This window comes from Lottia gigantea, assembly GCF_000327385.1.
Source record: "Lottia gigantea unplaced genomic scaffold LOTGIsca_40, whole genome shotgun sequence".
NCBI classification, from domain to species: Eukaryota; Metazoa; Mollusca; class Gastropoda; family Lottiidae; genus Lottia; species Lottia gigantea.
This window is the reverse complement of record NW_008709380.1, coordinates 2066786-2093208: the sequence shown is the minus strand read 5'-3', so window position 1 is coordinate 2093208 and position 26423 is coordinate 2066786. Positions and strand designations below refer to the sequence as shown.

Genomic DNA, 26423 nt, shown 5'->3' with positions numbered 1-26423 from the left:
AAATACATGTATAAAGGCATCTTCATAATGTCAAGCTATTACGTTCTGCGTCCTATACATTGTCTTAACCAAAAAGGCGGCTATTACATTCAGGGCATAAGACGAAGTTCGAAATAGCTTGATATTGATAGATGGAATAAAGGTTTCTTTCATCTCATCATCACTGTCCTCCTTTTTAACAGTAGCTATCAGTGCTGTTCTCTGGTTAATTTATCCCTCTTTAATCATCATACTTCAGTGCTGATATTCCATTCATAACATTACTCTCACTTTGATGGCAGTTTCAAAAACAAGGAAACCATTTCATCATTAAACGGAATTCCACGACGCGTTTTGATCTCATTCCAGTGAATCGTTCCAGTGGTCACTCATTACGTCTGGACACATTACACAGACGTTGGCCTGTCCGATTCTGACCTCTCCAATCCGTCTGTGCACTATCTGATGCATTCGATTTTCGACATCATTAGATGCTTCAATACACGGCTATCGGAGTGCGTTCGAATAGTTGTTGTGGTTGTTTTAATTTGAATGGATCGTAAGGTTGATATACGTGTTCTGGGTGAGGTGCTGTGGGTACTGCAATGTTAGTATACGTGAGAGGTCTTATGTTTCCTACTTTTACGTCAGGTTGAGCAATGGTACTAACTCCAATTTCTAAATTGTTCCTCTGATTCTCCAAACTACGCGAACTTTTGAGGTCAAGAGTAAGAGACGTGAAGCCTGTATAAAATGGTAAAAGTATACATGTACCGAACATAACGAGTATTAAAACAGAATCGGGCATAAACAATATCACCAGGACAGTAAAAAAAGAAGAAAATAGGGTATACCCCCACAAATGTTTCAAACTAGACAAAAATGGATTAGACTTCTTAAAATCCTCCTCTACAGCTCTCTGTGGTACCCATTTTACAGAGGTGCTTACATTCGCTTGGATCGCGCGTACTATCCGAACACAGCCAACAAAGGCTTCTGGTGTAAACTGTAAGATGGACGCAACCGTTTCTATGATTACAAATTTATAGTTCTTACGCGTTGTTGTTGCGAATTTTGGAAATATCAGTACTAAAAACATCACAATTATAATCGAGGCATATCGGTACCTTAAACTAGTCTGATAATGTAAGAGAATATATAATAATAAAATAGGTTTCATAAACATTTGACGTAGAGCTGAATGGGCCACGTAGGAAGTCACAAAATCTAGCTTTGACTTAGTTCTCAAAGTCGTTTTTACAAATTTGTCACCTTGAAGTTTGGATTGTAGCCATCGCATTGGAACTCCTACCAAATTCTCCCAAAAGTAAAAAGCTAGTAACACTTCACCACGATTCCATCGTCTTTCACGAATGTTCCATGTAACGTAGTTATAAGATGGTGCTTCTAATAAATATACGGAACCAGCATACAGTGGCCGTAGAAGCGATGCCTCGAAAGTGTCATGACTTAAAACATCAATCGGGACACGTTCAATAAGATTATTTCTTCTTCCAATAACATTTTCAATGTAGACGGAATTCTTTATAAGACCTTTACCGAAAAAAGATGACTGAGAGAAATATGCCATGGTGGCATTTGTTAAAGGTTCGAATAAAGATTGTCGCATTGATTCAAGATGCATGAACATAGTGTCTCTACTGGTACAATGTAGTTTAATGGAAGGTTGGATGATACCACGCTCTGGGTGAGCTGCAGCAATTTCCATGAGATCAAAGGTTCCCCCTTTAGGAACTCCTGTATCCCCATCCAACACTAGGGTGTAATCGAGTTTTCGTTTATAAATTCTTTCAACATCAACGGAGTCGTGAAATAAAGTTTGCCCGTACGGTCGAGCCATTTTTCCATAATATTCAGGATCACAATAAGAATAAGCTTCGTCATCACCATCCGAGAGCAACATAAGATCTTGGTATTGTCCGCACTTTCTTAACACACGACTGGTTCGATGAATCACCATGAAATCTTTAGCAAAATTATCACAAATTTGATCTAAATATTGTCTTACGAAAATATTAGGTTCAACGTCGTCAAATTTTTTCCAGACATGTTCATAACGAAGAGGTTCCACAGAACTAAAGTCTCTGGAGGCGTAATTCAGACCTTCTCGGAATAATTGGTCGTAAATGGCACAACGATAATTATCGCGAACTTCTAGTTCATATTGTTTCAAATCCTCATCTCCTGTAGCTGACACTAACACGGCACAAGTATTCGCCGAAATGTTGAATATATAAGCTTCATACATGGTTTGCAGACATTCGTCAATGTCATCTTTACTGAGAGCTAAGAGGTTGTAATTTAGACATAAGGTTAAATGATCACTCCGACTTCGTTTACTTTGTCTCTGATTGCCTCCGACTATCAACGTCACTACGGTCATAACGGGGAATTCCAAAACACTGCCTTGTAATATCCCTAGCACTATTACCACTAGTATTCCTTGAAATATGTTTGTTTCCGACCAATCCAAGTTCATAATGTTTAAAATTACGAAACACAACGCTAAAAAAATCCATGTTGAAAAATATAAAAACACTCGCCTATTTTTGTTCATAGTAATTTATGTTATTTCCAAAAGCCACGGAATAAAAATTACTATTTTCTTAAAGTTTACCACAGAATCCGAAAAATGTCAGCAGAGTGCATCTTGCATTAATTACTCGTAAAAATAGTAAGTTTTAAATGCAACGAAAACAAACTGTTACTAATTTAAATTAAATTAATTTCATCTCACGTAAACCAAAAAGTATATTTCAATGTTACTGTGTCAGGTCCGATTGGTTTGTTACTTGCAGTACCAGTAATTGATGAAGCTTGGTAATTAGTGGTCCGTATTGTGTAAGGTGATGTTCGATATAATCTAAATTGTGATAAGTTTTATTTTATATACCGTGATTTACAATGCAATATGGGGCGAGGTCTGTATTTAAAAGTTACTATTTGTCTTGTTTGCATTTCGAGTTATTCTCCCACTAAGTTACAGTTGTGTTGTATTGTTAAAATGCTTCACCTGTTTTCATATAATTACGTCAAAACTCGGAGATAAATGACATCATTGGGCAATCCCCGGAATTCCGACTTTCATAAAGACCTCTGACCCAGACGATTCATTCTTCGTGTGGTAAATGATGTCTCTCTATTGTATAACGACGCGCCCATTTCTTCCTTTCTGTCCAATCACAGATCGAATAAATTGAGTATTGGTGACGCGATCATTGTTTACCTTCCATGCTATCTGAAAGGACAAAAAAATCTTATGATTTTCAATATTTATAATCGTGATCTACAGAAACGTGAAACATTGGATTATATGACCCTTTCCTTAACCCAAATTCTAATATTAGATTACAAACTGTGATATCGTGATGTGGTGATCCATTTAATATAGATTTTCTAAGAAAAATCCGTGTGAAAAGTTCTCATAACGCTATCCAAACATACTTCCATATTAAACATGGTTTATGAAATAAGACTATAGATATTATGCATACACGCCTTGTTTTATGTCTGTATTATGTTAACTATGTCGCAATGATATGCACCCGAGGATATTGCTGTCTGTTTACTTTTGTCTATGTCATTGATTCTTTATGAGAAAAGACAGGGACGAAAGTGTGCGCCTTGTGGCCATTGATATTATGTATTATAGTGAGTTTAGATAAATCAACTGCTTAAATTCCTCAGGTTTCAATAATATAATATGTCATTGATTATTTACAAGAACGGACAGGGACCAAAGTGTGCGCTTTGTGGCATTTTAAATTTTTCAAATATATTGGAATATTATGTATTGTAGTGAGCTTGGATAAATCAACTGCCTATTTCTCATGTTTTCATTACTCCTAATTATCATTTTGTTGTAAAAGATTTGATTTATATATTTTCTGTTTTAATCTATTTTTTAGCATTTTAGTAACCGACCTATAATGTCTGAATTAATTATGTCCGGAAATGAATTGGTCATCTTATTCTTTCTTGAGGACAATAAATTTTAATTAAAGGATTGTTAAACTTTCTAAAGTTTTGGAAAAAATAAATAAATTTTTGACTCGCCTTAATACTTACAAATTGCTCAAGCGTTTCCGTATATTGAAAATTACTAAAGAACTCTTAAACGCCCTCTGAGACTAACTTATAAATAATATTGTTTAGAAAGGGAATGATATGTTTTGTCAGTATGTAAATGTTGTTTAATTCAAAAGAAGTTATGACATCATACTGTGCAGTAAAAGTATTAGTTATTTACAATGAGGTTTAAAAAGAATGCATTTCAATGATAAATCCATGATCATAGATCGCTGAATGCTTGAGGCCATTCAAACTTCATTACCTTTTCCCTTAAAAAGAAAGGCGTTATTTCAATAGTTTCGATATTATTCATTTAAAGTGCAGATTGCAGGGTGTGCATTACTGACATGCCCTGTCGATATGACTATCAAGTTTTACCGATGCATTTTGATTGATGTTCAATGTTACCGTCTGATTAAATTCTGCTTCTTGCATATCCCTAACCGCAAATGAAAATCCATATAGTTAAACTTGTTTTATCACGAATCTTTTCTTTTTGACCTAGGTCAGTGCCTTTATAAGACTACGTTCTCATCACCATCCATCACCATAAAATATAAATAATTTCACTCCATCTTAAAATACACAATTCGGTCAAATATACGGGTATAAAGTTCATGTGTATTTCAACAAGAGTAAAATACAGGCAAAATAGAAATAAACCAACATCAGTGGTCCCATTTGACAAATGAATAACTCATTCTTTAAATCAATCATATTTCACGATTTGAAATTTGATCCAATGTCAATATATTATGCATGCATCTTCACAATTTACAGCTATTACAAAGCTAATCAATTCGCTTCTTTTAGAAACTTCTGTGTCAGGTGGATATTGCAGTCAAGGTATAAGACGATGATCGTAATAGCTTGACATTGTAATGATGTTATGCATGGTGTCATGTCGAATCATAACCTATATTTCACACGCCAAGTATCGGCAATACTTTCTACTTTCTCAAGTCAGATATCCTCAACTCATTTCTGAAACGTTCTTAGCAAAAGCTGGGTAGTGAGTCATAGAAAGTCTGGTATTATTACTACAATGGAATAAATATTAACAATCGAAATATTGACAACAGGATATTGATAGTCTCATCAGCACATAAAATATTCCATTTATAGACATTCTATGTTCCTGAAACTTTTTAAGTACAAATTACTATTATAGATGAAAACTGAAATACTAGACACTGATTGAAAGGGTAAATAGACAAAGGGATTAAACATGTTTAAGGGTTAATCCTAGATTATCTTCATCAAGGCGATTGTTTGCTTCTGATTCACAATACTTGTGTCATCATCATCTGATAAAAATCAGTCTGGAATACCGATCAGCGGGCACCCGCACTCACCATCCTTCGATGGTCAAAACGACAAAAATATTTACTTTGGTAGGTCGACATTTGAACTAATCAAATATATTGTTTTAAATTTAGATCGCCAATGAGACCTTATTATGATCTGGTAACAAACGAAGCAAATCAAACAAGTAATTTAGTATCTCTTTAATAAGGGCAATTTATGGATTTTATTTTTGACTTGCTAGCATGAGTATAATTTTTTCTTAAAAGATAAATTAACATCTGGTTTTGAGGGTTAAAAACTGAAACATAGAAATTTAAACATTTTTCTATTCGTGGGCTTTATATTATATTTCTACGAATTCCTGCTAGAAATATTTTCTGTATTATATCCACGTCAAATCCTTTTAGAAAAAGGGTCAAGGGGGAAACTTATTAGGTAAAAACGAGCATGAGATGAAAAATTCCTTATTAGATCTACGACAATGAAAATGCAACCTCATAGAGTGTTTTGTTTAGATTACTCATATTTCAAAGTAAGGTCTCTGGAGGATTGTAAGGTACAAGGGTGAGTACACGTATCTTAGAGGGATTGTAAAGAGGTTTTCTAAAAAAAAAAAAAAGTTTGTGTATCAGTCAAATTATACCACCAATTTGTGCTATTCCAATTTTCGGTCAGACTTCAGAATCTGTGGTGCCTGTAAATCTATTAAAACTATATGTTTGATGACGTCACTATAGCAAAATCTTCTGATATATCACTAGGCCCTTTCAAAGCCCTATATATATTGTGAAGTCACAAAACACTTAGTTTTAGTGGAATTGCAGGAACCACAGACGTCTGACTAAAATCAGAATGGTGGAGATTGATGCTATCAGTGTCCTAGATACACATGCAAAATTTTAGAAAAACCCTTTTTACAATCCCTTTAATAAATATATTTTACATTCGCCATAACCTGCTAACCCAATCCCATTTTTGTGTATAACTGTTACTAATTTTAGAATGATTTATATATAAAATGGGCGAGAAAGTGACAATAGAGTTATTTATCAATGAAACTGGTCCGATATCACATCATATAGTCGATCACGCTATTCCCAATTAGTTTTAAAATAATTGTTGTGTCCAATTAAATAACAACTAACCAATTGAGGCATCACATAGTTTAATATATGCTGTGCACGTTAAAGATCTCTCGACAGGTGGAAATTGAAAAAGAGAAAGCTAATGCCTCTGTCCTGGCAAAATTTCCCCCATTGCACCCTGCTTGGCGTTGCCCGTCTTCGTCTAGCTCACGTGGTGCAGAAAAGTAGGACGTAAAATTCATTCCATTTCATTTTGTGTAATTTGTTGTCTCTTATGTAAATTCTGGTTGTTGATTTTTACAACCCTTCCACAAAAATATCATTGTTTGATTTTGTATTTATTAACGAAGATTGTAAAACGAAAAGGAAAAACAATGGTAATGCTAAAAGCAAATTATCAAATTTGTTTTGGATTTTAGTGAGATTAGTGTGAAAACGAAGTAATGATAAACTGAAACGTAACAAATATTATCAAAGACAAAAATATTCAATTGTATAACATTTATTATTTATAAGTAACAAATTCTATACTTAAATATAATGTTACAAAATTTACTCCATTGAGATATAACAGACAGTTCAAAATTTAAAATCAAATATAATACTAAAAAATGTAATGTAACAAACCTGAAGACGAAGAAAATCCAATCCAACTTGAAATGAGAATTGAAAGATGAATGTGAAAGGAAAACGATATTAAATTTATAAAGAAAGGGATAGTTTAAAGTAAGACAGTTATCAATTAATTTTATCAGTTATAAAATAGAAAGCGAAATGAATAATATTTGTCTTAAGGCCCAATCTGAAATACAACAATCAAGGTGTTACATTCAGTCTATGATGAGAAAACATTGTTCAAATATGATGATGATCTGATGACATATTTTGATATGATAATGAGTGATGTTAGGTACATGATACTGATTGTCCTAGATGACTAGAGCTCAACTTAAATACGACAAGGAATGCTTGTAATGTTGTAATTTGAAAATCGAGAAAATAAATCCAATATTCAGTATATTATGGGCCGCACATTTTGATTCTTACCAGATTGTAGACTGGTATGACTATAAGAACGCACAGATCACAAACTCACATTTTCAGTTTTGATATTTTACGCCCCACGTAAAAGTTTCAACTGGCTAATACACACCTGGGCTTTTTATTCAAATTTGTGAAAACTATACACCAAATTGTGTGAAATGTGTCCTTTAACATACCTGAAAGTTTTAACTAAATATATCCAGCCGTTAATTCTTTTGCGACAAAACTTTTTACAAAGGTTACGTAAGCTTGTAAGATTCCTTACTCTGTTTGGAAGGTGTAAGAGAACCAATGTACGGATTTTAGCAAAATAATGCCCATTTGTTGACAATATGCCTCATTTATGAAATTGGTCCTGAACGTGATCAATTATCTTAGTTGTGCTTTATAATTACCTGATGTAGCCATTCTGTAACCTTTCAGCATATCCACTCCCTATTCACGCTGCCACTAGCCGTTTACTCCAAATGCATTTCACAAAGACGCCCGGTTGTTCCTACCATCGAATGGTACAACCTAGACGTCATTTAACAATTTGTTACAAATTATGAGTGGGAATGCAATTATTCAATTTTTTTTAATTTCAATTAACGTTTTATTAATTACAACAGAACAATTAAATATCACAGATGACAAAACGACTTATAATAGGAAAAAAGTCTAGTACAACCTTGCCTAAGTTATTTCTAAAATTTACACCAAATTATTATAGTCTACTACAAACCTTCAACATTTTCAGTTTTTAACATCGATTATTCATTATGAGGTTCTTGATCTTTCATTGCATTAAAGTTGTTAAAAACTTCAAGCCTTTGATGAATAGTTTAGACAATATTTTACGTCTAGTGGCGATTCCATAAAGCAGGTAGAGGGCCGAGTGGGGTCACATAATTGTAGAGTGGGGCCAATAATACCATGCATTCAAGAACTAACGTCTGGTTAGCCAAATTTCTTGTATCAATGCAACATAATACATACACAATGTATAAATATATTAAGGTGTGTAAATCTTTTAATTCCGTCCCATCCCACATGGGTGACTATATTGTAAATAGTCCAAGAGAATTTTAAAAACTGAACCCCTGAATCCATTATTATGCCCACATACTAAACTTAGATTTGTTACAATTACCAGACTGAAACTCAATTATACGGTAACCTTAAGTCTGAGTTTGAATTTTTTCATTCAATGAACGCAATATCAACTCTCTATGATTAGCTTGCATGTGTCTTATCAATGTAGCTTCGGAGGCATACCCCTTCTTACAGTGACCACAAGTTAAAGGTGACTTCTCTTTATGAACATGTCTTTTATGTCGATTCAAATCACCTGAAAGGAATGAATGCCAGCCATTAAAGTACAAGCATGGATAAAATCTTGATGAATGCCCCAGCCACGGGGATTAAATGAGCAAGATTGTAACATTAAAAAAACCAAAAAAACTGAGAAAAAAAAATTGTACTGAATATGAAAATATGAAACTTTTGCAAATCCAGTTTGATCTAATTTTTATTTTTGAAACTCTTCGATGACGAAGGAGATTAATTAAATCTTCTGCTTCAATATAATGGACATAGATTGATATTTACTGATTAACTGTTTGTCATATATCATACAGACCTGACTGGAAGAATTTTTTATCACATTTATCACAAGGATGGGATCTTTCTCTGGTGTGAAACCTCATGTGAACTTTTAAATCAGAATTTCGAATATAACCTGAAGAAGAAACACAGAGAGACTAAAAAGATACTAGAGAATAAGAGATTTAGAATGATGAAGCTTGAAGAGAAAATTGAAAAATTTGGCATATCCCATGAAATTATGTTATCGTGACATAACATAAGTTACAATTTTCAAGTAATTTGAAGTTGTCTCACCTTTCTGGCAGACATCACATCGAAATGGTTCCTGCTTCATATGTATCAAGGTGTGACGTTTTAAATCACATTTCTGGAGAAATTTTCTATCACATTGATTACAGGTATAGCGTGTATCTTCTGACTGAAACATGTCAAAACAAATATTGCCTTCAATAAAACAGAAACTGAGCACAGGAAACCACAAAATAACAATAAACATTTGACACCATATTCTATTTTATTGGTTTCAGATTGATTTGATCAGTAAGAGTGTAAATGAGACAATTCAATTCAATGTCAGAAAAGCTATAAAGCTGTTTAAATTTAAACTTAAATACAACCACATACAATAATGAGACTTTAACTGCCAAAATATTGATATTAAAGAAATGTAAAACCAGGAAAGATCTCCTCAGAGGAAACAGCTACATTCCTGTATCTAGGATGGCTAGGATTATCTGACTTGTCAAAAGATTTGTAGATTCATTTTTATTGTAATAGTTTTTTCAGAAACAAGCTCTGGACTCACCTCAGTACAAATGCTGTGTATTTTTCTATGTCTGTAATAATTCCCTGCTTTAGTAAATGTAGCACTGCATAAATCACATTTCAAATGGACCTTTTCCTTTTTCTGTCTGTTTCCATAAGAAGGTCTTTTCTTCTTAGCAGGTGGTCCCTCTGCTAAGCTATCTTGATTAGGCTCTGCCAAATCTGTCTCTGGTATTGGCATGGTTTCTTCATCTACAATTGTGTCTCTTTCAGTATTCTGCATCTCCTCTTGTGCTTTTTCAGACTGCATATCATTTGCAGACACATCACAATCAATCTCATCAAGTTGATCAGGTCCTGGAGTGTGATTCACATCTTCATCTCCATCAACCTCATCCGCTTGGTTTTCGACAGGCATGTCATATTCTTCCGCCTCATTGTCCTGGTTATCTGGAATATCTGAGATATCAACTACAGTAGCAGCAGCAGAACAGGAGAGGTTGACTGGAGAAAGTTGTTCTGGTGGTTGCTGGACTGCTGAAGCATCAAGGGGAATAACTTCTGGTTGGTTGACATCAGGCTGATCTGTAGTTACAGTCTGAGTTGTTCCATCAGACACAGTAGTGTCGTGTTGTGGAAAAGAGATGATTTGAGACTCCATAGTTGTCAAATTAAGATTATCTCTAGCTATATTTTGTGGTTTGGAAGTCAGTAATGATAAAATTGATTTAATTGGAGGAGGACACATGCTGATGATGGAAGAAGTAGTGGCTTCTGCATCTGGTTGAGTTGCTGGTGGAATGAGGTTAACCAAACCACAAGGGTTTAATACAAATATACTTGGTGTATTCATTGCAATGGATGTTGAGGGCAGGATCATGTTATTCAAAACTTGTTGTTGATTCAAGTTCTTATTTAAAACAGCTGTCACAAAGTTTGCAGCTCCAATATTACCCAATATTACTGGTGGACTGGTCACATTCAGAGGAACAGACTTGCTCATCAATGTATTTACTTGTGGCTTGGATAAAGTGTCTATTGGCAATGCCTCATCTATATGAACAAAGGAGTCCGATTCTGTTGAATTAACAGTGCTGCTAAAAGAATAAGCAGTCTTAGCTGAATCAAAGCAAGATCCTACTCCACAGTCTGAAAGTGAATTTTCAAAAGATGTGGTTATAGACAGATCTAAAGGTGATTGAAGTTGAAGACATGTAGGATCTGGACTTCGGTCAATGTCCCGGTCGTGATGATATGTAGAGTGAAGCATGGTGTCTGTTTCAAATTTAGAGAAATCAAGACTGATGTCCTCTGTTTTGTCGTCTGATAAAGTTGGTGTCATCATTCTGGTAATGTCTGGACTAGCAGTTCCAAGATGAATATTAGATTGGGTTTCTGAGCTTCCATCATTATTTAAGCCTTTTCTCTCCATTTTCCAAGTAACCTAAGATAAGATAAAAAAAATTCGAAAATATAGTTACTTAATTTACCACGGCATGTGTCTCTTTTAGCTCTCCCATCAAACAAACTGCTGCGTTCATAGACAGGTGCGTCTTGTACTCGAACATTTACAAATAATGTTCAGTACTTAGGGCCTGCATATATTACCAGCTAAAAATAGACAGTCTATAAAGTAGGTTAGAAATAACAGCGAAAAGACGAGTTTCGCTGCCAAAATCTGTTACTGTACATCATGATTTGCAGTCTGAACTGACAGATTTTGACAGATGCTTCGCGGATAATGAAATGTACCTACTTCGCGGATTCAAAGAGAATGGTTACTTCGCGGATTCATGAAATTCCTTCGCGGATAATTTTCTTCCAAATTGTCAAATAACCCTGAAATTATTCCGCGGAAGCATATACTGGTATCACTCCGCGATATAGGCCAATCAAAATCCACTTGTTTTTCACATTACCATTACTTATGTTTTCTTTTTTTATACATTTTCTATAACTGCATTATATTCATTAATTGATTTTGTTTTAAAGAATTGATTTTAGAGATATTTTTTCCTAAAAATGTATATGATCTAAGGGAAATAACTCTTGTTTTCTTAATTCAATGTTCTTTAAAAAGACAAAAAATCTAATAATGGCATTATCCAACGACATTTTAAAAAAAATTATGATTTTGTAAACCCAATATAATGCTGATTAAACTTAAATATTATCCCATTTATTAATTTTTTTTCATTAATCATGGCTTCTGGGATATCTTCACAAGATGGCGGTTTGTGTAAACAAGTTCCCGGTGGAAAATTTAGAGTATTTTTAAATTCAACACAATTGAGCGTAAGTTGAAAGTGCTCCATTATATATTCATCGAATCGGTTTAATGCACTCTATTTTATGATGTCATTTGATAAAGATCCATCCCAGAATAAAGCTTTTTGAACTGAACCATAGAAAAAACGTGACAGGTTTTTAACCGGAAATGAAGTTTGCAGACGAATTTTTACATAAGTTAATTAGTTCAAGACGGTCATTGGTGATCCTATGAATCATTAGGTGAGGGTGGGAATGTGGTTCTAGTTGGGGCCGCAGAATTGCCATAGGGGTTCACAATTCTTTTCCTATGTTAAATGAAAGTGAGAGGGGTGGGGTACGGTACCCCATAGTTTTTGTGTTTGTTTATCTCAGCAGTGGGAAAGTTTTCTCGTAATAAAGTTGCCCCTTGATCTATGTCCATGTGCAACTGCATGAAAATAGATGGTTAGACCTTGGCACTGGTGTAGACTGTAGGATAAGACTTGAAGTTGAAGGTAGTGGCTGTGCTTATGAATTAGGTATGAGTTGCAGAGAAGAGCTCACAATGCTTTGTCATCTAGGGCTACTTGTTGATCAAAATATACATCATACAATATTAATCATCAACTTTTCATCTAACTTTCAGAGATCACATTAAATAATTGAAAGACCTACATGAAAATGGAGAGTTTTGTTGATAGATCAGAGAGAAAACTAAAATCTCCCCAAAGAGATCAAATGAAAAAATCTGGTGGTGCTTTGAATGGATCTGTTAGAGATGAGTTAAGAATAGACACGGAAATTGCTGCTTCCAGTATGGCATCGAGTAGATCACCAACATTTTTAACTGAAGAGGATATTGATCAGGCTGTATTTAGTACAACCAGTATCCACATGGAAAATAAAGTTTCAATTGACATCACCAGTCCACAACATTCCGACTCAGATGTCTTTTCTGGAAATTCACCAGTAGAAGATGAGATAAGTATAAAAGCATCATCACCAATCAAGACTGATGAAGAGGTCAGACCATATTTCACTCCAGGTTTTGCAATTAGAGCCTGGGCATTGGAAGATGTCAAACATAAAGATCATGGATCTAGTACTATCAAACATGTTGAACAGAAAGAACGAAAGACTAGCGTAACATCAACTCTTACTGTTAACAAACATAAAGATTTTCAATTAGAGAATATGACTGAAGTATCATCTTTGTCTATGAATATTGGAAAATCACCCAAGAGAGAGACAAACACCGTAGAAGTCACATTGAATAAACCATTAGATTATGATCTGGAAGATAGATCTCCACAAAAGAAAGAATTCTCACATCTTTCCTTTGATATAGGTAAATATAACAACAACACAGAAGATGTCATCTCTAAGGAACTTTTTACTGAAGCAGAAACAAAAAGTTCAACTCATACTTCCACTTTAGAACAAAACTTTTCACAGACTGCATCAAAGAGTCTGAAGACCAAACCAACAGAAACTGAAGATATTAGTAATGAATGGGTTGTTATTGAAGAACAATCAACACTTAATACTCAAACATCTTCCTCTTATGTTCCCACTGAATCATCAACAGTCCAGTCTAAAACATCTGAAGTTTTGTCTGCCAAGGTCCCACTTATTCCTTCTGTTCCGGTTGAAGTGGAAAGAAAATTCACAATCAATTCAGAAACAGAACCCTTATTGGTGAAGTTAGGAGCCAAAGCGAAGAGCACAAAAACATTTACTGATATATATTTTGATGATGATGATTATTCCTTAACTTTATCTGATTGTTGGTTGAGAAAAAGAAATAATGACTATCAGATGAAAATACCGGTGCCAAATAGTCCCATATTTGATCATTCTACTAAATACCAGGAACTTACCAATAATACTGATATCCTGCAATTCTTGAAGAAGAAATTGGGGGTGTCTTCTAATCAACTGTCTGGTTTGATACAAACAGCTAAAGTGATAGAATTTGCTAAGATTACAACAACAAGAAAAACATATAGCTTGAATGGTTGTGAAATAGATCTGGACATGACTGATCATGGTTTTCAAGTTGGAGAAATAGAGGTCATGGCTGAATCTCCTTCACAGATCTCTGAAGCTTTGAGAACAATAGAAAACATGAGTGTCAAATTAGGTAAGTCTTGAAAGATTTAACATTTTGTTTGCATTAAATATCACTCACACATTTCCATAAATTTGATTGAAACATTCTGTCCAAGTGTGAAGTTAAATGATATCATTCAGTAGGAATAAGCTTACATTAATTTCATTAATATCCTGGCCTTGAATTCAAGTCTGATTCATTTTTGTTATTACTCAGGTTGGAGAACTCTACAACTTGTTTCCTAGAAGGTATTTTGTCTTGTTTTCAATTTTTAGCTCTTTTACTACTTACTATTAACTTATGCTCTTAAATATTTTTTCTACCTACTGATAGCTATTTTTTAACATATAAGCTTATTAGATGTGCATCATTAACATATATGCATGCAGTAATATTTAATGGAACATTTCTGATGGGACCTAGTTGCTCTCCGTTTGAACAATCATATCTTATTCTCAGAATAGGAATTTTTTAGCTAAGGTAATCAGTAATAGTAGTCACAGCTCACAGTTGAAGATGGACTCGTCTTGAGACTCCACAATACATAGAAGAGACATACATAGAAATATAAATGTGGAATTGATGGACTTAAAGATCATAAAAAATATTAGAAATGTATTAATTGGAATCAGATTCTGTCAAAAAATGGTTTTCAGAGATCAGAAGGAAAGCAGCATGTTTTCATAACATTATAATTAAAATCAATTTAGCTTATTCATATTTTCACTGCATGATTCTATATTTTAGTCTGTGCTGTGTGATTGAAATAACATGAATGCATGCATGCCAGCTTTTCATGTATAATGTTAGCTAATTATACTTGGTAACATTGTATATTTAATTGTATTAGATTATTAGTGTAGTTTTAACATTTAGTGTGGAATATATGTCATTATTTATATCTGAAATAACCTTTAGTTGTTTGATATGACATGTTATTGTTCAATTTAGTATTTAGTTGTTAAAATAGGGTCTCTTTGTTATGACTCACTGTAAGGGAAACAAGTTGATATCTAGAAACTCTTTTTTTTTTATCGCATTATGTTTTAAAGAGATTAGGATATTTATACCAATTTTTACTTTTGACTATCATCTATCAATGATAGTAATGAATAAGAGTGAATTATAAAATTGATATATCTGGAATAGTGTTTCAATCACAAAAAATACCAGTTTAAATGGTTTTTTTATGTTTGAATTATTAACAGATCTGATCAAGTTTATCAACATTTTTAATGCATCTATTGTTGTGTATGTATTCCTCTGCTCTTCTGTATCTAGTTATCACCATCATTCTAATATTATTAACATGTTTATCAATATCTATTAATGCATGATAAGTTGTGTGTATTTAGTATATTCTATACCTGCATCTTGACTTGTAATCAAAACTAATCCGGGCTTTCCCAGTTAGCGAACTAAACAGTTTTCAATGATTTGTTACTGTAGTATAACACATTTTATTATTTAAGAATCTTTTCCTTAAAGCATACTAAATGTTATTTTTCTTTTTGTGGTCCGATTGCCAGTGTTCTCAAAATTAAAGCAAAAATTTCATATTGGCAGAGGTTTTTTTTATTGATGAAACTGAATCATTATTACATTAAAATTTGACAGAAATTAAATGTATTCATTATTACTTTTCAGGTTTATCAAGTGGTAAAGTGATAGCAGGGAAATTGGTAGATTACCTATATAAATATAATTATACTCATTATAGTTGTCTAGTGCAAAATGGTGTATTTAAACCTATAGATGATACTTGAATACATTTATTATTATTTTCATCAGGCCATAGAATTTGTCAATAAGATACAGATCTGTTTTCTGTTAAAATGGAGTTAGGTGTATCCTTAATGAATACATTAACCATTGAATGAAGTAACTAGGAAGAGATTAGATGAAGACTACAAAATTTTTTGAAATAAACAATATTTATTCTTTGGATGATTTCAGGAAAAAATTGAAGCTAGCAATATATACAAAGAAATTTCTTGGCCAGTAGGCTGGTAGAAAGCTACCTCTATATTCTTCCCATTATGCTTTGATATTATTCATATATTGCTTAAAATTGATATATTATTGGCAGTTATCTCATGGTGTAAAAGTGACAAAATCCACTAAATATATCAAAATACTGATAAATAGTATAGACTTAATTCTAAATTCAAACAAACCAATCTATTAAAAATTCAAGATAATGATATTATTTTTCTGTTGTTCACATTTAACTGTAAATTTACAGTCACATTTTGGAAGATCTGTTGCACTATATTCTGTGGCTGTTTTTTGTATTTTCTCACTTGAAAGACAGAAAAGTCAAAGGTAAAATTTATATTTGTGAAGAGATACTCAATTGTCTTGCCATATTCTCAATTTCACCCATACTGTACTTAAATTAGAGATCATTAAAATCAAAGGAATATTATGCTGTGCACACTTCAGGCTTTGAGTTGACTACAAGATCCTTTTGGTCCATTCAATTAATAATAGACCTTATTCACGCATCAGCCAGAATGAGGCTCATCAGCCAGAACGGAGTTCATAAACAAACAAAGGTAACGCGTGTCACTGCAGTAAAATCCCCATCTTTATTAAGCTATGTAATGATACTTACAGATGGAGTTTACCTTCACACATTATTGAGCAAGGGCAGTTTTAAGCCTATTTTCTCGGTTTGGGTGCTCAGTAACGTCACATAGGCTATTCATTTATATGACGTCTCCATCTTCTCAATGGATGACCTAATATGAGTTATGAACCTCGCTTTTAGTGTTTCAAAATCGAGGTGTGAATAAGGTCTATGGCAGTCTGTTCCAGAATGAGTGGTGAAATTTAATGTTCACTTTGTTAAGCAAAAACCAAATAGATCTGTTTATGTGTACAGGTTTTGTATAAAGATTGGCAAATTAGAGTAGAATTTTTTTGAACAAATGCATTGTCAATCTACAATTCAAACAATTTTGTTGTGTTGCCATTCCACATTATTTGTGATAAGTGTTTTAAAAATTTGCTTAAAGATCTGTTATTTTCATTATTGTGTGCCTTACCTTGTTGCCATGTTATATTTTGTTTATGTATACTTAAAGCACTTGTTAGAATTTGATAATATACAGCACTGGCAGGTTGTTTTTTTTTTGGGTTTTTTTTTTTCAAAATTGTTAGGTGAGATTTTGAGACATTTATTCTCTACCTATAATAAGCTTTGTTGGGTTGCAGCGAATATTTCAAATACAACAATATCTAAAGATCATATACCCACTGTGTTCCTTAGTTCCATAGAATTACAATTTTTAGTCCATAATAATAGACATACTTTGTAGGTCGTGCCATATAAGGAAAGTGATACCTATTCTCCTTTACTAGACATATGAATTAATGGCAAAGTTCACTGAAACTCATGAATGATATATTATTTTGATATATATTGTAATTAAATGATAACTTGGCACTACTCTTCTGTTTTTTTGTTGCTAGAATTATCTCTTATAACTGTTAAGATGTACTAATGTGCAAATAGTACTTATATTATTTTTACTTTATAATCGAAGACTGTGATGGTTCATTGTCTACATTGAGTTTATTATGATGCATTGTTAATGAAATGACACCAAATTTTAATGATATGTCTTCAGAAATAAGCATATTTTTCCAATAGAAATGTACACCACATTTAGGAGGTAACTTATCCCAATTTATTTGTTTGTTTATCCGTACTTATTGTTTTGATACCCAATGATTATTATTATAGGAATTGATATAAATTTGTGATGCCATAATCAAAGCGATATAAATACTTCAATAAGATAATATGTGGTGCTATGATCAAACTGACATAGAAATTTAAATTAATGTGATGATATGATCAAACTAATATATCAATTTATATAAATGTGATTCTATGATCAAATAGATATAAATTTAAATAAATGTAATGCTATGATCAAACAGATATAAATTTAAATAAATGTGATGCTATGATCAAACAGATATAAATTTAAATAAATGTGATGCTATGATCAAACAGATATAAATTTAAATAAATGTAATGCTATGATCAAACTGATATGTCAATTTCTGTAAATGTGATGCTATGATCAAATAGATATAAATTTAAATAAATGTGATGCTATGATCAAACAGATATAAATTTAAATAAATGTGATGCTATGATCAAACAGATATACATACTTATATAAATGTGATGCCATGATCAAACTGATACAAAAATTTATATGTATGTCAGTAGAATTTGATGCTAAAATCAAGCAGATATATAAACTTATATTAACATGTGATGCTAAGTTTAAACTTATATAAACATGTGATGCTATGTTTAAACTTATATAAACATGTGATGCTATGTTTAAACTTATATAAACATGTGATGCTATGTTTAAACTTATATTAACATGTGATGCTATGTTTAAACTTATATAAACATGTGATGCTATGTTTAAACTTATATTAACATGTGATGCTATGTTTAAACTTATATTAACATGTGATGCTATGTTTAAACTTATATAAACATTTGATGCTATGTTTAAACTTATATTAACATGTGATGCTATGTTTAAACTTATATTAACATGTGATGCTATGTTTAAACTTATATTAACATGTGATGCTATGTTTAAACTTATGTAAACGTGCTGCTATGTTTAAACTTATATAAATATGTGATGCTTTGATCAAATTATATTGTTTCAGTAGATTTTCTTTATTATGTCATTCTTGTTCTTATAACTGCTTTATCAGTTACCTATCTTTATTTTGCTAAATAAATTTCCAATTCTGAATTTTTTTTTATTAGCCCATAATATCCTTGATGCAGCTATTGGATAAGCTCTTTGTCCTATTGCTTTAGAATTTTATTTGCGGGCAAAACTCGTCATTAAGAAGATTCATGAAAGTGCCATTCTTGTCCTTATAACATCAGAGTGTCAACACCCTAAGGAAATGGGGGGGGGGGTGTATTGCGTCATTTTCGTCAGTCGATTCACAATTGCTCGTAAAAACTCTAGAAGGCACAATTCTTGACTCATTTCGACAAAACTTGTTATGAGGATGTAACCTATTGAAAATCAGACAAATCGAAAAATAATTAGTATGGGTCATTGCCCCGTTTCTTGAAATGCTTGTGAACGCTCTACAAGGCGCAATTCTTGACAGATTTTCATGAAACTTGGTGTGAGTGTTAGTTATCACCTAAGGATGAACCCTATTGGAAATCAGAAGAATTTAAAAGTATTATGTATAAGCTATTGCCCATGTTCTTAAAAACGCATTCAGTTTTAGCCTGTAAACAACCTGTAAACAGATTTTTTCGAAACTTGGTAATATTATTCTGTATCACCTCAAAAAGTGGAAAAGAAGTGTATGACTTAAGGTTGAATATTTTATACTGGTAATTATTACTGTACTGCCAAATATTGTTATTCATAATCAAAGCTGCCGGTGGGCGTATATTACCTTCCTGGCAAGCTATTTTCTACTGTACAATATGACAAAAATGACATGGAATAGCTGAAATTAATTCAACTAGTAGAGCAAATGTTTAGACAGCTGGATCCCTTTTAAAACGTAACTAATAAGAATTATTCTTATAACAATTTAAGGAAATAAAATATAGGCTACATACAATTCTAACAATAAGCATTTAGCATAAAATTTTATCAAACGATTCTATTCCTTATTTATAATGTAAATTAAATGCATAAATTAGAATAAATTAAAGGAGGCTAATGTTTATTGGTAGGTTATGCTTTTAATATTCTTCAATGACGCGGTAGAGGATTTTCTTCTTGGCATATTATCTTTGGTTGTTATATTTGGTAAATTGGTATTGGATGGAGTAGTAAGTAATTCTTTAAGATCTTCATTTTGGTATCGTAATGTTTTAATCTCACGTTTCAAACCAACAAAATCTTTAAATGAGGACCCATCTTTCTTGGCTAGTTGTTTTCGCACCTGATTTAATTCTGTTAAAAGTTCATTATATTCCAATATTAAATTTTCTTTTTCATTCTGGCATCGAATGAAAGAATTTCTGTATTGTTCTAGTTTATCTTTTAAACTGTCTATTAAACTACTTTGTTCACGAACCATTTCACTCTTCACGTCGCGTTCCTTTACAACTTTTTCTAACTTTGATCTGAGTTGATCTGCCATTTCTTGCTGTTCTTTATCAACTTCAGCTTGTTTCAAATCTTTTTCTAATTTAATGATTTTATATTGCAATTCAGAATTCTTTTGTTTGGCTTCCTGCAAATCTTGTAGAAGTCTCTCGTGATTGTCTTTTAAACTCAATAAATCTTGTAATTGTTTGATTCTATCACTCACTTCTTCTCTAAGTTCATTTTTCTCCAAAGTACACTCTTCAAGTTCACTTTCTAAATTTTTCACTTTCGCCAAAGCCAACTGAAATAAATAATTGAATTAATTATTACCTATTTTGATTTACTTTGAACATCTCACACAATACAAGTGGTTTCAAAAATATGACATTATTTTCTTGTATATTAAACATTACAAAACATACTTCAAAATTATCTGAAGACATAATAGTTACATTGCTTTTTCATTACCATTTGCACTGATGTCTGCTAGCTTGCAGGAGAACCAAACCTTGACATTGAATTAGAAGAGAGAAGCAGATAGCTAAAATTGAGCTTTATCAGCTGAAAAAGCACCTATTTCAAGGCCTCATCCCTATACGTTTTCAGATATTATTTATAGCTATGATGAAACAGAAAATAAAAATAACTTACTGGTAATTGATCATCAGCTTGGTTTAATTCTTTATTACTAATAATTAATGATTCATTTATTCTCTCTAAGTCATCTATTTCATCTCTCATCTAAAAAAAGACATTAAAGTGTAATGCAACCTCAAAAATTTTATTATAATTTCTGAAATAATTGTTTTCTGGACAAAATATTTCGAAACCCGAGATGATCATTGTTTAGTTAAAAAACATTTCAATTCCTCAGAATTATTAAGCAAAACGATGAGCATCAAATAATAATTTAACTCTACACTTATTTACTTTAACAATTTCTTCTAAGTAATATTTTTCTTGATCTAACTTCTCACCAACAACTTTCATCAACTGAAATTTATAACAACAATAGTTTAAGAAAACGGAAATTTGTAGTCTAATAATATTTCTGATAATTTTTTTGTTAAACGGATGGACATAGGGTCAATAAATTGGCCATGTTTTTTTCTACAATCCTAAAAAGAGAAAAATTGAAGAATATGAAACATTTTTGGTCAAGCCACACTTACCTCTGCCTTGTGTTTTTCAGCAAGTTCAGCATTAAATTCATCTTGTTTTCTCAAATATTCTTCCTGCAAAATTCTCATTCTTTCTTTACTTTCATCAGCTAATGAATGGAACTCTTCACATTTTATTTGTTCAGCCTGAAAGAAATTTTAAGTAGATGTTATGCAATATATTCAATAATCAAATCAACCCCGAAAATGCCGAACCATGGCCTTAACCTTTCAACTCTAGCGACCAAACACTAACGCAATATATACCCGAGCAGTTGGTATACCGGCCATTGCTAAGTGACGTCATTCAATGTTAACATCATACGCTTCTACATTTATTACTTGGAGTTCAGGGTATATGTTCTTATAATTCATTTACACTCAGGGTTCAAAGGGTTAAGACCAGCACATCTTCAAAAGTTTCTTGGTTACACTTTTTTTTAGTCTATCAAATTGCTAATACAGATATCACATTACATTTGACTTGCCATTCATTTCCAGGTCATATAGGCATATCAAATTAGTTTTAGCTTTATAAATCTTAGGCATAAGTAACAAGTTCCCTTATTCCTAGTTATTCAAACTTGTGATTCGAGTCAGAACCTGTTTCAAAGAAGAAACATAAAGAAAGTTTCATTTCCAAAGTTCTTTTTTCCTTATAAAGGGAAGATAACTAGATAAGGTATTTGCTAAAGCTGACCTCGAGTTGTTTTATTCTAAATTTCAAGTCTTTATTCTCATCAGCCATTTCTTGTAAAAATGAGAGTGTTTGGATATGTTTTGAAGACAATCTCTCATTTTGAGCATGAAGAAGCTCCCTTGGGATTCTGGATGAATTACTCTGTTTGTCCATTTTAAAAAAAATACGTGTATCGTTACATTTTTAACAAAAGCAAAGGACTGTTTACAATTTTGAACCAAAATATGTGCATAACTTAAATATCGGCGGCCATTGCTTGGAGATGTAAACAAGTGCTAGGTGGTTCACTTATAATGGCGGATATTCATCCGCATATGAAATAGTTCGGGGAAAAGTAAGATAGAGATTTACTGATTATTATTTACGAACTCGTTATCAATTTTGTGAAGGTCGAGATGTGATATGCAAATAAATTATATCGTTAAACTCATATTTTCGCTGAATCCAAAGCAAAAGTAAACTGTCTATTCTGTATTCATGCCTCAATCATTTCCGCTGTGTACCGGATATGGACTACCGGATGAACAGTATTCTATTTTGTGAAATCATTCTTTAAAAACGAGTTATTTATTTCTTTGTAAAGACAAACTCTTATAGTTGTCTTTTTGTAGTTTTCTCTGAGTCACTAAGAGAAACAAAATGCCGGTAACAGATCCCTCAAAAATACAGAAGGTGGTTGTCCATCCCCTGGTTTTATTGAGCGTGGTTGACCATTTCAACAGAATGGGCAAAGTTGGAAATATGAAAAGAGTAGTTGGTTGCCTACTGGGTTCAAATCGTGCTGGTATCTTAGATGTTTCAAACAGTTTTGCAGGTACTTTATTGTTTTGATTAGGAAGAACATATATAATATACTGTATCCCTAAGGCATAACAGCATAGCAGCATAACTTGTAGATTTGCCATAAGCCATCATAACATTCATCAGATTCAGTCACTCTGATAACAGAACAACTTGGAACAGCAAGATTGTACCAATATTTAAAACCGCTTGGACCAAACCAGTTATTAACTAATAATTCATTACTTTGTACTCGATTACATGATATGAATTTAACAGATTAAGATTAGGCTAAACACTGATGACTATCAAAACAACAAAAGAACTGATTTTTAGGGAAGCTTGTTAAATTGTTGTATGTTTATTAAATTTATGGTGAACAGAAGATAACCACGCAACTGAGTACACTCAAAAAACTCAAAGATATGAATGAAAACCTACAAAGTTATTGAGTGTTTTTACAATGAAATTTTACAATAATCACCCCATTATTTTTTCCCATTTCAGTTCCATTTGATGAAGATGAAAGAGATAAGAAAGTATGGTTTTTAGATCATGATTATTTAGAGTGTATGTACGGCATGTTTAAGAAAGTAAATGGTAGGTTTTATTCTTCAATTATATTAAAAGAAAAGAAGATTAGTCAAAAGCCAATGACTCTTTTAATTATGTTAACATCTGTATTCTAAAGTAATCGTAAAGATGTCAAACTATCACAATGATAAACTTATATGGCACATCAAAAGATTATACTTCTTGAATCTTAGATTATCTCTATATTTATAACTTTTTTTAAAAATGTATTTTTTAGCAAAAGAAAAGATAGTTGGATGGTATCATACAGGACCCAAACTTCATCCTAATGATATAACTATTAATGAAATGATGAGAAGATACTGTCCAAACTCTGTAGGTGTTCTGTAGTAAAATTTAACCAGTTTCTGTTGTAACTCAATTCTTCTGATGAATGAGCAAACATGGTGTAACTTAAAGCATAGCTTTCATGATTTTTTGTGTCAATCCTTTCAGGCTGCTAATTTTGCACTTGTCTTCTTTACCTATAAGGTTTTAACTTTTCACTTATTACACTTGACCCTTCAATTTAGATACTAAAATACTCAAAATACATGTGACTAGTTGAATAATGTTGTTTATTATAGATCTTAGTTGTCATAGATGCTAAACCTAAAGATTTAGGATTACCAACCGAAGCATATATTGCTGTGGAAGAGGTTCATGATGTAAGTTACACATTTATTTTATGACTTATATTGTTTCTTTTTGTTCTCATGGAGGCCTGGAATCAAGGGAAACATTCCCAATAAATATAAAAACAATAAAGGTTCTATAGGTCTGTCTTTGTCGCTTGGTGATTGCCAAATTTCTTGGCAGTGAATACATTAGCCAAACATTCCTCAATCAAAAGAAAGAAAGAACTGATTTTTATTATTTTATGTGATATATTTTATGTAGGATGGAACACCAACCAGTAAGACGTTTGAACATGTACCTAGTGATATCGGTGCTGAAGAAGCAGAAGAAGTTGGTGTAGAACATCTCTTGAGGTATTATTGTATATTCTCTTGAACCATACTTACATTTCAAAACAGAAATATAAAAAAAACAGAAGATTTTACTTACAGATGTCCTATGTAGGAATAGCTTGACTCATCTGGCCATATGAAATAGAGACTATAGCTTACATGACAAGCTCTAAGAAACAGTGTAGCATCCCACTAATAGTTCTGTTAATTCTGTTATAATTTCAGAGATATTAAAGATACTACAGTAGGAACATTATCACAGAGAATTACCAATCAATTGATGGGATTAAAGGGTTTACATGGACATATTAAAGATATTAGTTCATATTTAAATAAAATATCAACTGGTCAACTTCCTATTAATCATCAAATTATTTATCATTTACAAGATGTCTTTAATTTACTGCCAGACGTCAATTTACAAGATTTTGTGAAAGCTATGTATGTGAAAACAAATGATCAAATGTTAGTTGTGTACATCGCATCATTGATTCGTTCCATTATTGCCTTACACAATCTCATAAACAATAAAATTCAAAATCGTGATGCAGAGAAAAATGAATTTAAGGATCCAAAGAAGGATAAAAAAGATGACAAAGACAAGAAGGATGAGAAAAAGGATGGTAAAGATGACAAAACAAAGGACGAGAAAACAAAAGACGAGAAGAAAGAAACCAGTACTAAGAAGAAATAAAATTTGAATTAGAATTGTTCTGTCTAATAGTTCCTTCTGTAAATTTATCATTATATATTGTTAAACAATTCATGGTTGAATTCATTTGTATTTATACCACTCAAATAATATTGTTCTTCTTTGAACTCAGATACCCCAAGCTCCAAACTTTTAAGTCTGAAACATAAACATTTCTAAACTAGACTTAGTTATTTGTGCACAGTCGGTTAGAGCATTGGTACTTAACAGGACGTTATTTGCTTGGTTACGTCAAGCAAATGGCGGCTGTGGGTTCAATTCTCGACTGGCGTGTGATTGTTCAATGACCTGGAATAAGTCATCTCCACTCATAATTCCAGTCAACCCAGCTGTAAATGGGTATGGATAATCCGGGAAAGATAAATGACAAGAGGTTTGGACAAGGACCAGCTGGTAGAAAGGATCCTCAACGGTGAACCTAAGGTTTTTTCCTATAAAATATAGTTGTTTCTTTTCTTTCTTTGGCCTTAGGTGTCTTTTTTCCTTAAAAATTATGCATTAACCCCGAGTGACTGGTCTAAATTTCTCAGCATGCTTAGTCTTTTTGTATTCTTGATCTTCTTGCCCATTGGTCAGTAAAGGTTGTCAAATTGGGTTTGTACCATGTTTGCCTTGCCAAACAGTCATTGTTTGCTATTAGTGCAAAGTCCACATGGTTTACATGGAAATATACTGGCCTACAATCCAATGTTGTTTCTCTATATCCAACATCATGTGGAAATCTTTGTAGATAAAGACTTAGTCAGAAATGCAAAATTATCCTTTGGAATTAAAATACTTTCTTAGTTGATTAAGTTCTCTTAGCTGCAAAATCAAGAGGAATATCCCATTAATATATCTGGATTTTTATGATCACTAACTACCTAAAGTGTGCAATTAAAGAAATTCTGTCTACATGCTACAGTGAAAAAGTCTTGAAAATTAAAACGATAGAACGAAAGTATGTGAAGAAATTGAGCCAGTATAATGAATGCATAAGTAATTAATATTGACTAAAACTAACAGTAATAACTATTACTGAAGAAACAATTCATTATCAGGTGGGAAAAAATCAATGGTTGTCATAACATCTTTATTGTTGATGCACACAGCCTATCTGTTAATAAGAGAATATAATAGACTGATAAATAGTCATTGATCTGCTTGTTAATCAACATTTCTATAATTAATTAATATGGCTTT

The 26423-nt window shown here is 32.4% G+C and overlaps 4 protein-coding genes across 4 annotated transcripts; 2 read left to right on the top strand and 2 right to left on the bottom strand.

Moving 5' to 3' along the window:
• Positions 1–475: 475 nt before the first annotated feature.
• LOTGIDRAFT_163607 (hypothetical protein) lies at positions 476–2383 on the bottom strand (the record flags this gene model as incomplete). Its single annotated transcript, XM_009060098.1, has 1 exon — positions 476–2383. One exon carries the CDS (start codon positions 2381–2383, stop codon positions 476–478), a length of 1908 nt encoding a protein of 635 aa, XP_009058346.1.
• Positions 2384–8710: 6327 nt separating this feature from the next.
• On the bottom strand, positions 8711–9978 carry LOTGIDRAFT_86781 (hypothetical protein; the record flags this gene model as incomplete). The annotated part of the gene is made up of 4 exons (XM_009059962.1): positions 8711–8838; positions 9130–9228; positions 9390–9506; positions 9909–9978. Coding segments are annotated over 4 exons (414 nt in total), but the record flags the coding sequence as incomplete, so codon positions are not given.
• A 3779-nt stretch (positions 9979–13757) lies between these two features.
• Positions 13758–14255, top strand: LOTGIDRAFT_67883 (hypothetical protein; the record flags this gene model as incomplete). The annotated part of the gene is made up of 1 exon (XM_009059959.1): positions 13758–14255. A coding segment is annotated over one exon (498 nt), but the record flags the coding sequence as incomplete, so codon positions are not given.
• Positions 14256–22487: 8232 nt separating this feature from the next.
• LOTGIDRAFT_191571 (hypothetical protein) lies at positions 22488–25404 on the top strand. The gene is made up of 7 exons (XM_009060097.1): positions 22488–22539; positions 22817–23019; positions 23493–23585; positions 23797–23894; positions 24146–24226; positions 24459–24550; positions 24755–25404. Exons 2-7 carry the CDS (start codon positions 22845–22847, stop codon positions 25221–25223), a joined length of 1008 nt encoding a protein of 335 aa, XP_009058345.1. The 5' UTR covers positions 22488–22539; positions 22817–22844; the 3' UTR covers positions 25224–25404.
• Positions 25405–26423: the final 1019 nt, after the last annotated feature.

What these genes read in the sequence shown, in the direction of transcription:
- LOTGIDRAFT_191571 (XM_009060097.1), top strand. Translation starts at nt 22,845, where the DNA reads ATGCCGGTAACAGATCCCTCAAAAATACAGAAGGTGGTTGTCCATCCC. An exon ending in TGTTTCAAACAGTTTTGCAG is followed by an intron (nt 23,020 to 23,492) that starts GTACTTTATTGT and finishes TTCCCATTTCAG; the next exon opens with TTCCATTTGATGAAGATGAA. An exon ending in CTGTGGAAGAGGTTCATGAT is followed by an intron (nt 24,227 to 24,458) that starts GTAAGTTACACA and finishes TATTTTATGTAG; the next exon opens with GATGGAACACCAACCAGTAA.